Raw genomic sequence first — 13939 nt, forward strand, 5'->3', positions numbered from 1 at the left:
GTCAAGTTGTGCCACAAACTCCTCTTCTCCCCAATTCTATTCGATACTTCCTCATTAGTTATGTGATCTACCCATCTAATCTTCAGCATTCTTCTATAGCACCACATTTCGAAAGCTTCTATTCTCTTCTTGTCCAAACTATTTATCGTCCATGTTTCACTTCCATACATGGCTACACTCCATACAAATACTTTCAGAAACGACTTCCTGACACTTAAATTAATACTCGATGTTAACAAATTCCTCTTCTTCAGAAACGCTTTCCTTGCCATTGCCAGTCTACATTTTATACCCTCTCTACTTCAACCCTCATCAGTTTTTTTGCTCCCTAAATAGCAAAACTCCTTTACTACTTTAAGTGTCTCATTTCCCAATCTAATTCCCTCAGCATCACCCGATTTAATTCGACTACATTCCATTATCCTCGTTTTGCTTATGTTGATGTTCATCTTATACCCTCCTTTCAAGACACTGTCCATTCCGTTCAACTGCTCTTCCAGGTCCTTTGCTGTCTCTGACAGAATTACAATCTCATTGGCAAACCTCAAAGTTTTTATTTCTTCTCCATGGATTTTAATACCTACTCCGAACTTTTCTTTTGTTTTCTTTACGGCTTGCTCAATATACTGATTGAATAGCATCGGGGAGAGGCTACAACCCTGTCTCACTCCCTTCCCAACCACTGCTTCCCTTTGATGTACCTCGACTCTTATAACTGCCATCTGGTTTCTGTACAAATTGTAAATAGCCTTTTGCTCCCTGTATTTTACTCCTGCCACCTTCAGAATTTGAAAGAGAGTATTCCAGTCAACAATGTCAAAAGCTTTCTCTAAGTCTACAGATGCTAGAAACATAGGTTTGCCTTTCCTTAATCTAGCTTCTAAGATATGTTGTAGGGTCAGTATTGCCTCACGTGTTCCAACATTTCTACGGAATCCAAACTGAACTTCCCCGAGGTCAGCTTCTACCAGTTTTTCCATTCGTCTGTAAAGAATTCGTGTTAGTATTTTGCAGCTGTGACTTATTAAACTGATAATTCAGTAATTTTCACATCTGCCAACACCTGCTTTCTTTGGGATTGGAATTACTATATTCTTCTTGAAGTCTGAGGGTATTTCGCCTGTCCCATACATCTTTCTCACCAGATGGTGGAGTTTTGTCAGGACTGGCTCACCCAAGGCTGTCAGTAGTTCTAATGGAATATTGTCTACTCCAGGGGCTTTGTTTCGACTGAGGTCTTTCAGTGCTCTGTCAAACTCGTCACGCAGTATCATATCTCCCATTTCATCTTCATCTACCTCCTCTTCCATTTCCATAATATTGTCCTCAAGAACATCGCCCCTGTATAGACCCTCTATATACTCCTTCCACCTTTCTGCTTTCCCTTCTTTGCTTAGAACTGGGTTTCCATCTGAGCTCTTGATATTCATGCAAGTGGTTCTCTTTTCTCCAAAAGTCTGTTTAATTTTCCTTTAGGCAGTATCTATCTTACCCCTAGAGAGATAAGCCTCTACATCCTTACATTTGTCGTCTAGCCATCCCTGCTTAGCCATTTTGCACTTCCTGTCGATCTCATTTTTGAGACGTTCGTATTCCTTTTTGCCTGCTTCATTTACTGCATTTTTGTATTTTCTCCTTTAATGAATTAAATTCAATATCTCTTCAGTTATCCAAGGATTTCTACCAGCCCTCGTCTTTTTACCTACTTGATCCTCTGCTGCCTTCACTATTTCATTCCTCAAAGCTAACCATTCTTCTTCTACTGTATTTCTTTCCCCCATTCCTGTCAATTGTTCCCTTATGCTCTCCCTGAAACTCTGTACAACCTCTGGTTCTTTCAGTTTATCCAGGTCCCATCTCCTTAAATTCTCACCTTTTTGCAGTTTCTTCAGTTTTACTCTACAGTTCATAACCAATAGATTGTGGTCAAATTCCACATCTGCCCCTGGAAATTTAAAACCTGGTTCCTAAATCTCTGTCTTACCATTATATAATCTATCTGATAGCTTTTAGTATCTCCAGGGTTCTTCCATGTATACAACCTTCTTTCATGATTCTTGAACCAAGTGTTAGCTATGATTAAGTTGTGCTCTGTGCAAAATTGTACCAGGCGGCTTCCTCTTTCATTTCTTAGCCCCAATCCATATTCACCTACTACGTTTCCTTCTCTTCCTTTTCCTACTGTCGAATTCCAGTAACCCATGACTATTAAATTTTCGTCTCCCTTCACTACCTGAATAATTTCTTTTATCTCATCATACATTTCATCAATTTCTTCATCATCTGCTGAGCTAGTTGGCATATAAACTTGTACTACTGTAGTAGGCTTGGGCTTCATGTCTGTCTTGGCCACAATAATGCGTTCACTATGCTGTTTGTAGTAGCTTACCAGCACTCCTATTTTTATTATTCATTACTATTCTGACAAATAGTAAAGCAAATTTTAAATCCAAGCAGAAATTTTTCCTTGTGGGGTGCTCAAATTCTTTGAGCTAGTGGCATCACAAAAGGAATGTTTTAATTATGTAAAACATTGCAACTCTATTCTTAGACGTGACCAAATGTACTGCCAAAATTAAACAGTATTTTTGTAAATTATATGAATGTAGAAACTTCCAATAAAAAATAAAAGAGGTGAACACTAATATGATAAACTTATCTGCAGTACAAAATTTATATCAGGGAATAACAATCTTTTTTCTGTCTGGTAAACTAGGGAGTAAAAGGTATTTTGTATGATTTAAACTGTGTGCAAGGTGACTGAGAAGGAATGTCACATAATTTTGTGAGGTGATTCTACTTGTGAAAATAAACCGCAAAAATCATATGAACATGTGTCCAATTTTCAATCATTATGGAACTGGAGGGTGTTGAAGACTACACAATCCATGCATGAGTATAAAGACAAGTGTGACTGTGAATATTACTGAAATGCTGTGGAAGCACTGTGGTGGGCAGTATAGTGGTGGGACAGGCAACCGATCCATCGTGCAAGAGGTGTTCAAGAAGTCGTCTACCCATCTCAATGCGCTTTTCAACTTGTTGGACTTACTCAGTTAAACAACACTCAGGCACAACATGTACACAGCCTCACGACTGTTCACTGATCCAACCTGTGACTGCACACTGGGTATGATTGCGTCTGTTGCCTTGGTGCGACGTCACAATTCTGCCATCTGTTGGAGAAACCCCAAACTTCTAGGAAGGATCAGTCATCTGTCCCAACATTATTCTGTCCACCACAATGCCTGCACAGCATTTTGGTAAGTAATATTCACACTTTTCTCCATACTCATTCTTGGATGTGTGTAATCTTCAACCTGCTCTAGTTTCGTAATGATAAAAAATCGGACGCATGTTTCTTCATAGGATTTTTTTAGTTTATTTTCACATGTAGAATCGCCTCACAAATAATGTGACATTTCTCTGTTTATTCATTAGTCTGTGATAGATTTATGTTCAATTCAATGCACATGGTCCGCAGTGCTGGAACTCTGAAAAAGGTCTCAATTGGAGGACTCCATTGAATCTGCAAAGAAGATTCTCCAAAAGTCAACTCTTTTTAGGAATTTCTGTCATACTATCCCTATTTTACAATCTTTGCAAGATCAAACAAGTAGCGGAAGGTCCAAATTTGGACTGTAGGTAGTATGCACAAGGATTATTCAATCATGTAAGCCAGTTTATTCCCATATTGATTATGTCTGATCTTATTAATTGATCCTCTCATTTAAATTTGTTGTTCATGATAGTGAAGCAATGAATGTTTGTACAATGTTCAAAGAACTTACGCAAATACAGTCGGATGACACCATCGACAGCTGCCGAAATTTTGACAGGAGCAGATCCTACCATTTTCAAGGCATAACTGCAGCAAGTAGTTCCGTTGCACAGTGCTTACTAGCAGCAGTTATGCACTGGAAATGCAGGGTACGCTCCTGTCCAAATATCGGTGGCCGTTGATGACATCACACAGATATATTCCAGAAAGTTATTTGAGGAAGGTATGTACAATTCTTCCACTGCCATTATTTTTGTCCTGAAACTGGGTTTAGTATTCAGAGTTAGTGGTTATCTTTTCTTCCCAGAAGAGCAATTAGAAATGACAGAAGAGGTTGACATGAGAAAGCTTCTCAGTATTATACTAGAATACTAGCTGGGCACATTTCAGCGATAATGTTCACACTTCTTATTGATAACAAACTATTCACTCCATTTATAGTGAGGGCACCAGTTCAAATAGCCAACTTAAGAAATTGTTTATATTTTTTAAGGATAATACTGCAAAATTTTTGCACTAAACCCTTAACATTGGAAATCAGTATGTGTGACTTACTTTTGAAATGAAACTCAAGAGAAAGGGATGAAACAGGTATTCAGAAGAGAAATATCCACTTAGCAGCTACACTTAAAATTAAAACAGAAAGACTTGGAGCAATGGAAAGTGGATCTATTATGTAACTGAGGCTTTGTCCAAATAAAATAAGTATTAGTCTTATTGCACTAAAACATTGTGGACAATGATCTTGTAATCAGGTTACATGCTAGAGATATGAAATCTTTAGGTTATGCCAAAAAATATATCCTAAATTTCCAAAATAATTTTCCTAGGCATCAACTGCAGTATACATCTTAGGTCCTGTGCTACCCATAATTATATACCTTACCACTATGGAAGCTACCTGTGTGAGCTGCCTTATAGTAAAACATGGTCAGTGTACTCTATTGTTACCATATGCAGGCATACTCAGATTCCGTTTCTAACAGAGTGAAGGTTATTAAAGGAAAGGCAAACTATTGAAGCATATCTGAAATGCAAGTTCTGTTCAAGGTTTTGTTTTGAGTGGGCACTGTCAAGTCATAATGAATAACTATATACAAATTGCTGTAACTGGCAATATTCTATTACCCTGTTGCTGATAATTCTGCAGATCATAACAGCAGGGCTCTGGATATTTGATTATTTACTATCTGGGTATCTATTTCAGCAGCACTTGCTGTGAGCTCATGAACTGGGAACTGATTTCCATTATGTGCTTCAGCCCTGTCACTCATCTGGTGGCAATATACTATACATTACTTATGTCTGTTCTTCATCTTCCTCCACTTTTATCCTCAAAGCTTAACTGTGATTTACTTTTCTCTTTACTCATGTTTGTCGTGGGAGGGTGCAAATCACTATCTGTACATCCAGAGGTATGTTTTCTGCGGCCTTTCTAACTTGCTTCAGACAAGTACTGAGATGATTGTTTGAAAAGGCTATTGCCAATTTCTTCGCCAGCTAAGATAGGGTCCCAGTTCAAATGACTTTGATTGTGATGAGATGATAAACGGTAATCTTCCTTCTTTTCATTTCATTTACATTTGGACCTTTAAAATCTGTAGTTCTTGAAGAATTAATTAGGTTTTACTTAATGATATGTCCTAATCTTTTCCTCTGACTTGTGTATCTCCTAATTTACAGCTTCAAATGACTTTGGTTTCTGAAAATTTTGCCTCCACTCCCTCATCTTTTTCATCTTGCACAGTTCCCTGCTGCTATCAATGTTTGCTTAGAGCGCAAGATTGTCCATCTTTTCCAATCTTCTGACTACTTCTCTGTCGATGTTCTGGTACAGTCTTGTTTGCTATTCAAATGCTGCCTTCTGTTCCTTTATCTTCTTGTCCCTTCATCTTCCCCTTGGTCTCTTGCCCTCCATTTTCACCTTGTGCATCTTCCTTGGCATCCACTTCTCATCCAGTTTCTTCATATCCCCATATCATTTTAATGTTTTTTCTTAGTCTTTCTTGCAAGGGTTCCCCATATGTTGTCTCCGTAGTATTTACATTTCTCATCTTTTCGATTTTTGTTACACCCATGGAACTTCTCAAAGAACTTGATTTCAAGTGCACCTTACTTTCTTAACTTTCCTTCATGACCAAGGTTTGAGCAATATACAACAGAAACGGTCTTTAGCACGATTGATACATCATCTTCTTACTTTTCTGGGTGACTTCTTTGGTTCATATAATTCCTATCACATGTCTCAGAAAGCTATCAGCTAGCCTTTGCTTTTTCTCTTTTTCCCATTTTCGTGTACTATACACCTGAAGTGCTTGAAACTTTTCACTGTTTTCAGCTGCTCCCTGAAAAGTGTCATGCTTACTACAGGACTGTCCTCTTTTCTAGTGACCACTAGCTTGCACTTCCTTGCCTTAAATTTTGAAATTTTGGGCCACCAGTATTAAAAGTAATGGAGATAGTGTTTGAGACTGTTTCTGTGCTCTACACTCACTCTGACACAAGTTACACTTCCCTGATACAGTTCTTTTTCATTAGTACAGGATTGTTCTCTACACCCTTTCCTTCTTAGTGCCTCTCACATTTTTTGGGTACAGTGATGTATGCTTTCTAAATCCAGAAGACGATCAGTAGATCTCTACCATATTCTTAATAGTGTTCCTGCATATGTCTCACAGCAAATAAGAGAGCTGTTGTTTACCTTCATTTCCTGAAGTCAAACTATAATCTCTCAGCTGCTTTTCCACTGTTCTCCATATTTACCTTTCCAGAAGCTCTCAGAAAAATTTTACACAGTGCCTTTAAGGATAATTTCCCTACAGGTTTTGAAATCCTCTTCAGTTTTCATACATCTCTCATAATTCTTCACGACCACCTTGTGTCCCCCCCCCCCTCCCCCCTTCCCCCCCCCCCCCCCTCTTCTGCTACTCTGATCATTTCCACACTTAGTTAATCCAGTTTCGGTACCTTTCCTCATTTTGTTTTGTTCAGTGTCTCCTTTATTTAAATCCAGTTTTGAGTGTTTGATATTTCCAGTTCCCCCATTATCTCTCTATCTTTGTTTTCCTCCACTGTTCCACTTGGGTTCAGAAAATCATAAAAATACATTGTGCACACTATTTGAGGTCCAACCCCTATTACACACCATTCCTATTTTTATAAACTATTTTTAAATTTTCTACCATTCCTCTTTTCCTGTTTCTAATCATTTCTTACAGTATTTACTTATTTTCTTTACTCTCCTGCCTCATTGTCATGATCTGTTTTTCCATCCACTTACTCCTTTCCACTTTGATAACTTTTTGCACTTTCTCACTTTATACGAGGGCTATCCACAAAGTACATTACGTTTTGGAATTAAAAATAAATAAAGTATTGGAAATTTTTTTATTATATACAGATGAAAGCCACACTTAAATACTACTTTTCTACATAGTTGCCATTTAAATTAAGGCACTTATCTAGCAATGGACGAGCTTGGAAATTCCTTCGTCGTAAAATTCGGCCGCCTGCGCCTTCAACCAAGAGGTTACCTCTTCTTTTGGGACAGAAAAGGTGTGATTTTTGTGGATTTCGTGGAAAGAGGCACTACAATAAACTTTCAAAGGTATTGCCAAACTCTGCACAACGTCAGAAGAGCAGTACAAAACGAGTGCAGGGGAAAGTTGGGCTCAAAGATCTTGCTGATTCACGACAACGCCCGGGCCCACACGGCAAATGCCACTCGTGAAGTTCTCGAATCTTTTAACTGGGAGTTGTTTCCTCATCCACCGTACAGTCCCGACCTGGCACTGAGCGACTTCCACTTATTCCCAGCAATGAAGAGGTGGTTGGTTATGCAGCGTTTTGATGACGACGCACAGCTTCAAGAAGAGGTAACCACGTGGTTGAAGGCACAGGCGGCCGAATTTTATGACGAAGGAATTTCCAAGCTCGTCCATCGCTACGATAAGTGCCTTAATTTAAATGACAACTATGTAGAAAAGTAGTATTTAAGTCTGGCTTTCATCTGTATATAATAAAAAAAATTTCCAATACTTTATTTATTTTTAATTCCAAAACGTAATGTACTTTGTGGATAGCCCTCGTATTTTTCACTTGCTTCTGACATCCTTTATTAAAATCCATATTCTAAACACCTTATTGTTATTGAAAAGCACTTTTTTAACTTGAGAATTTCACCAAGTTAACTTCTTGTATCTTCTCTTGTTAATTAGTTCTGCCATGCACCTCCTATGATGCTTCTACCAGTGTGCTCTTTAAAACTCCTGCATTCTTCTTCCACAGTTTGCAACTCAGCTAGGGCTTTTTTCTTCTTACTTTCTGCTGATATTGTTCCTTTAGCTCTTCTGTTGCTGATATCGTCTGTTTAGCTTTTCCATGAACCATGGACCTTGCCGTTGGTGGGGAGGCTGGCATGCCTCAGCGATACAGATAGCCGTACTGTAGGTGCAACCACAACGGAGGGTATCTGTTGAGAGGCCAGACAAACATGTGGTTCCTGAAGAGGTGCAGCAGCCTTTTCAGTAGTTGCAGGGGCAACAGTCTGGATGATTGACTGATCTGGCCTTGCAACACTAACCAAAACAACCTTGCTGTGCTGGTACTGTGAACGGCTGAAAGCAAGGGGAAACTACAGGCATAATTTTTCCTGAGGGCATGCAGCTTTACTGTATGGTTGAATGATGATGACGTCCTCTTGGGTAAAATATTCCGGAGGTAAAATAGTCCCCCATTCAGATCTCCAGGCGGGGACTACTCAAGAGGATGTCGTTATCAGGAGAAAGAAAACTGGTGTTCTACGGATCGGAGCGTGTAATGTCAGATCCCGTAATTGGGCAGGTAGGTTAGAAAATTTAAAAAGGGACATGGATAGGTTAAAGTTAGATATAATGGGAATTAGTGAAGTTCGGTGGTAGGAGGAACAAGACTTCTGGTCAGATGACTACAGGGTTATAAACACAAAATCAAATACGGGTAATGCAGGAGTAGGTTTAATAATGAATAAAGCAATAGGAATGTGGGTAAGCTACTACAAACAGCACAGCGAACGCATTGTTGTGGCCAAGATAGACACGAAGCCCACGCCTACAACAGTAGTACAAGTTTATATGCCTACTAGCTCTGCAGATGATGAAGAAATTGAAGAAATGTATGATGAGATAAAAGATATTATTCAGATAGTGAAGGGAGATGAAAATTTAATAGTCATGGGTGACTGGAATTCGATAGTAGGAAAAGGAAGAGAAGGAAACGTAGTAGGTGAATATGGATTGGGGTTAAGAAATGAAAGAGGAAGCCGCCTGGTGGAATTTTGCACAGAGCACAACTTAATCATAGCTAACACTTGGTTCAAGAATCATAAAAGAAGGTTGTATACATGGAAGAAGCCTGGAGATACTAAAAGGTTTCAGATAGATTATATAATGGTAAGACAGAGATTTAGGAACCAGGTTTTAAATTGTAAGACATTTCCAGGGGCAGATGTGGACTCTGACCACAATCTATTGGTTATGAACTGTAGATTAAAACTGAAGAAACTACAAAAAGGTAGTAATTTAAGGAGATGGGACCTGGATAAACTGACTAAGCCAGAGGTTGTACAGAGTTTCAGGGAGAGCATAAGGGAACAATTGACAGGAATGGGGGAAAGAAATACAGTAGAAGAAGAATGGGTAGCTTTGAGGGATGAGGTAGTGAAGGCAGCAGAGGATCAAGTAGGTAAAAAGACGAGGGCTAGTAGAAATCCTTGGGTAACAGAAGAAATATTTAATTTAATTGATGAAAGGAGAAAATATATATATGCAGTAAATGAAGCAGGCAAAAAGGAATACAAACGTCTCAAAAATGAGATAGACAGGAAGTGCAAAATGGCTAAGCAGGGATGGCTAGAGGACAAATGTAAGGACGTAGAGGCTTATCTCACTAGGGGTAAGATAGATACTGCCTACAGGAAAATTAAAGAGACCTTAGGAGAAAAGAGAACCAGTTGTATGAATATCAAGAGCTCAGATGGAAACCAGTTCTAAGCAAAGAAGGGGAAGCAGAAAGGTGGAAGGAGTATATAGAGGGTCTACACAAGGGCGATGTACTTGAGGACAATATTATGGAAATTATGTACTTGACGACGATATTATGGAAATGGAAGGGGATGTAGATGAAGATGAAAGGGGAGATATGATACTGTGTGAAGAGTTTGACAGAGCACTGAAAGACCTGAATCAAAACAAGGCCCCGGGAGTTGACAACATTCCATTAGAACTACTGACAGCCTTGGGTGAGCCAGTCCTGACAAAACTCCACCATCTGGTGAGCAAGATGTATGAGACAGGCGAAATACCCTCAGACTACAAGAAGAATATAATAATTCCAATCCCAACGAAAGCAGGTGTTGCCAAATGTGAAAGTTACCGAACTATCAGTTTAATAAGTTATGGCTGCAAAATACTAACGTGAATTCTTTACAGATGAGTGGAAAAACTGGTAGAAGCCGACCTCGGGGAAGATCAGTTTGGATTCTGTAGAAATATCGGAACACGTGAGGGAATACTGACCCTACGACTTATCTTAGAAACTAGATTAAGGAAAGGCAAACCTACGTTTCTAGCATTTGTAGACTTAGAGAAAGCTTTTGACAATGTTGACTGGAATACTCTCTTTCAAATTCTGAAGGTGGCAGGGGTAAAATACAGGGAGGCGAAAGCTATTTACAATTTGTACAGAAACCAGATGGCAGTTATAAGAGTCGAGGTACATCAAAGGGAAGCAGTGGTTGGGAAGGGAGTGAGACAGGGTTGTAGCCTCTCCCCGATGTGATTCAATCTATATATTGAGCAAGCAGTGAAGGAAACAAAAGAAAAATTCGGAATAGGTAATAAAATCCATGGAGAAGAAATAAAAACTTTGAGGTTCGCCGATGACATTGTAATTCTGTCATGACAGCAAAGGACTTGGAAGAGCAGTTGAACGGAATGGATAGTGTCTTGAAAGGAGGATATAAGATGAACATCAACAAAAGCAAAACGAGGATAATGGAAGGTAGTCGATTTAAATCGGGTGATGCTGAGGGAATTAGATTAGGAAATGAGACACTTAACATAGTAAAGGAGTTCTGCTATTTGGGGAGCAAAATAACTGATGATGGTCGAAGTAGAGAGGATATAAAATGTAGACTGGCAATGGCAAGGAAAGCATTTCTGAAGAAGAGAAATCTATTAACATTGAGTATTAATTTAAGTGTCAGGAAGTCATTTCTGAAAGTATTTGTATGGAGTGTAGCCATGTATGGAAGTGAAACATGGACGATAAATAGTTTGGACAAGAAGAGAATAGAAGCTTTCGAAATGTGGTGCTATAGAAGAATGCTGAAGATTAGATGGGTAGATCACATAACTAATGAGGAAGTATCGAATAGAATTGGGGAGAAGAGGAGTTTGTGGCACAACTTGACTAGAAGAAGGGATCGGTTGGTAGGTCATGTTCTGAGGCATCAAGGGATCACCAATTTAGTATTTGAGGGCAGTGTGGAGGGTAAAAATTGTAGAGGGAGACTAAGAGATGAATACAGTAAGCAGATTCGGAAGGATGTAAGTTGCAGTAGGTACTGGGAGATGAAGAAGCTTGCACAGGATAGAGTAGCATGGAGAGCTGTGTCAAACCAGTCTCAGGACTGAAGACCACAACAACAACAACAGCCTTTCTTTCTTTTTACCTTCCATAGTCACGTTCACCTTTCAATGATTTACTGACACCTAGGGTCGCCATAGATTTCACGGGCCCCTAGACAAATTTTTGTGAGGGTCCCTAGGCCATCTCAGCCCAAAGCAGTTAATTATCACAAATATTAATTCTTCAGTATGTTGTTTTACACGTGAGTGGTAGATGAATGCTGCCTGCATAGTCCTCTGTCAATTATTTATTTGTTGATTGAATGTACTGTCTTTAAATAGTTACAAATTTTAATATAACATAATAATAATAATAATAAGAGTAATAGCTATCGAAAGAAAATCAGTCAATCCATATTTAAATAAATTTAATCTCCAGAAAAGTTTTGATTATTTGTTGCTCACAAATGTGCTAAATGATGACTGTGGGGATTTGTCATTTAATTTCGCAGTAGGAGGTGTTCAGTCGTTGCCATACCTGATTATTAATATGTGTTGTAAAATTGTGTTTGATAGTTAGTTGACTATCACTTCTTCAACTTTTCTTGAGTCGTGTCAGATGCCAGTGTGGGGAAAAATGAGGTAAGCAGTCTGGTGGCTGAAAGGCAAGAACTGTTGTGCAGGGATGTCTCTGGCAGTGGTGACAACATTTGCAGCTCACGCCCTATTGTGACCATTTGCCATAAAGAAAGCAACACACAGAAGTACAAACGTTTTATCAAAGCCCATTAAAGTGACATTCATGTTCACATGTGGTAATTATTTGAAACAATGAAAGGTATATGAAATTAAAGTAAGGCCACAATAAAGGTCAAAGAACAGAATAGTATTGCTACTGCAATACCACTCAGTTTCAGCTTGCATAAATTGGCAGCAGTGTTAAGCATCACAAAAACTTATGAATCCCATTGACAAGTGTCAAGCAGTACTAGGGGGCATTGCCCCAAGAAAAGTTGGACAAGCTATAATATCTTATTGTTGTGTTGATTTTCTGCTATTTTAAATTTATAAACTAGCAAAAGCATCACTAGCAACATTGACCTTACATGATTGTACAATTGCCCAGCACAGACAGCTTGATGAAAATTTTAATATTAAAGAGAATCACAGTTGAATAGTGAGCAAATATAGATATAGAGAGATAATTTTTTTCAATGGCCCCCCTCCCGAACTTGTCAGAATCCCCCCTCCCTGTCCCCCTCCCCTCCCCCATACGGGTGGCCCTGCCATCACTTCCCAAGATTCCTGTGAGGTGTTTCCAGCAATTGTAACGATAATTGGGCACATGTCACCACTGTATTGCACTCCAGCTGGTAGTGCATGACTTCTTGCCATTGCCCATGTCCCACTACTTGGACGAGGGGTTGGACTCTGGGAGGCCTTTCCCTGCTCTTGATTATTCCTTTATTCTAAATAATTTATGTTGCTCCTGTTGAAGTAATTTTAAAAGATATCTGAAATCTGGGTGCTCAGTCATGTTCTTAATTTTTTATTGTTGTTTTGCCTGAATGTAGTTGTATCTGATATAAAGATTAATAAATAAATATGATTAGTATTAATTTTTACCTTCATATTGCATATAAACAATGTGGTTATTCTTGTGAAGCATGCACTTGTAGAACATTATAGCATGTTGTAGCAATTCCTTTGATGATTATTTATCCACAGACATATAAACCTGTGAGAAATAAAATCTGTATGAATTTTGGGTGTAATGTAATATTTTCTTACACGAATGTGTAATTTTTGCATAATCTGCTTTTCAGGAAATGGGTTTTATAAAATTCATTGGTGCCAGACTATTTGAAGCCACTATTTGCTTCATACTTATTACAGTGCTGCCTCTGCCACCTTACATGGAATTTACGGCCTACAGGTTTGTCTTAAGAACTGTAAATCTATACTGTATATCAGCTTCACTCAAACTTCTTATAGTGGTGAGACTTAGAGGAAGTGTATTTAGTAGTGAATTATCAAAATTGATATTGAGAGGACCAGATAGTAAACAACAAGGTAGTAGATACTTGTGTAACTTCTTGTAATTGGGGTTCACATTCAAGTAAAAGATAAAAATAAAAAAGTTAAATAAACTAAAAGGAATGTATGTGATATCAAGAATTGTTTTAGTAACAGTTGGGTGCTTATTTAAGAGGATTGTGCTTATTTAAGAGGATTGTGTTTAGGATTGTTATTTAACTATTTTTATATGAAGACTGTTTTATAAGCTCATTTTTAACTAATGGGCTACTTAAGAAACCATGTGCTTTGATAACATTTTTTATCTGCAATGAATTTTCTGATCTGTTATTAACCGTTTCACATGTACTTGCAATGGCTACTAATATAATGTTATGTTAAATAGTTCTGGACTCCATTTTAGTCATCTGTTGGCTCAACCTTTCTGTGTATTACTATAGTTCACAATATTATATTTCAGTTACCATTTTAATTTTTTATTATGTTTGTCTGCCATTTTGTTGTAATGGCTGAC

At 38.3% G+C, this 13939-nt stretch overlaps 1 protein-coding gene across 2 annotated transcripts in view; it reads left to right on the top strand.

Moving 5' to 3' along the window:
* The window catches only part of LOC124784161 (adipocyte plasma membrane-associated protein-like), a 111309-nt gene that overhangs the window by 20968 nt on the left and 76402 nt on the right, over positions 1 to 13939 (top strand). For both annotated transcript variants that reach the window (XM_047254080.1, XM_047254079.1), the window contains exon 2: positions 13215 to 13324. In XM_047254080.1, coding sequence (XP_047110036.1) covers positions 13218 to 13324 — 107 coding nt within the window. In that variant the 5' untranslated portion in view covers positions 13215 to 13217. The remainder of the gene's footprint in view (positions 1 to 13214; positions 13325 to 13939) is intronic.

Source organism: Schistocerca piceifrons, chromosome 1 (assembly GCF_021461385.2).
Source record: "Schistocerca piceifrons isolate TAMUIC-IGC-003096 chromosome 1, iqSchPice1.1, whole genome shotgun sequence".
NCBI lineage: Eukaryota > Metazoa > Arthropoda > Insecta > Orthoptera > Acrididae > Schistocerca > Schistocerca piceifrons.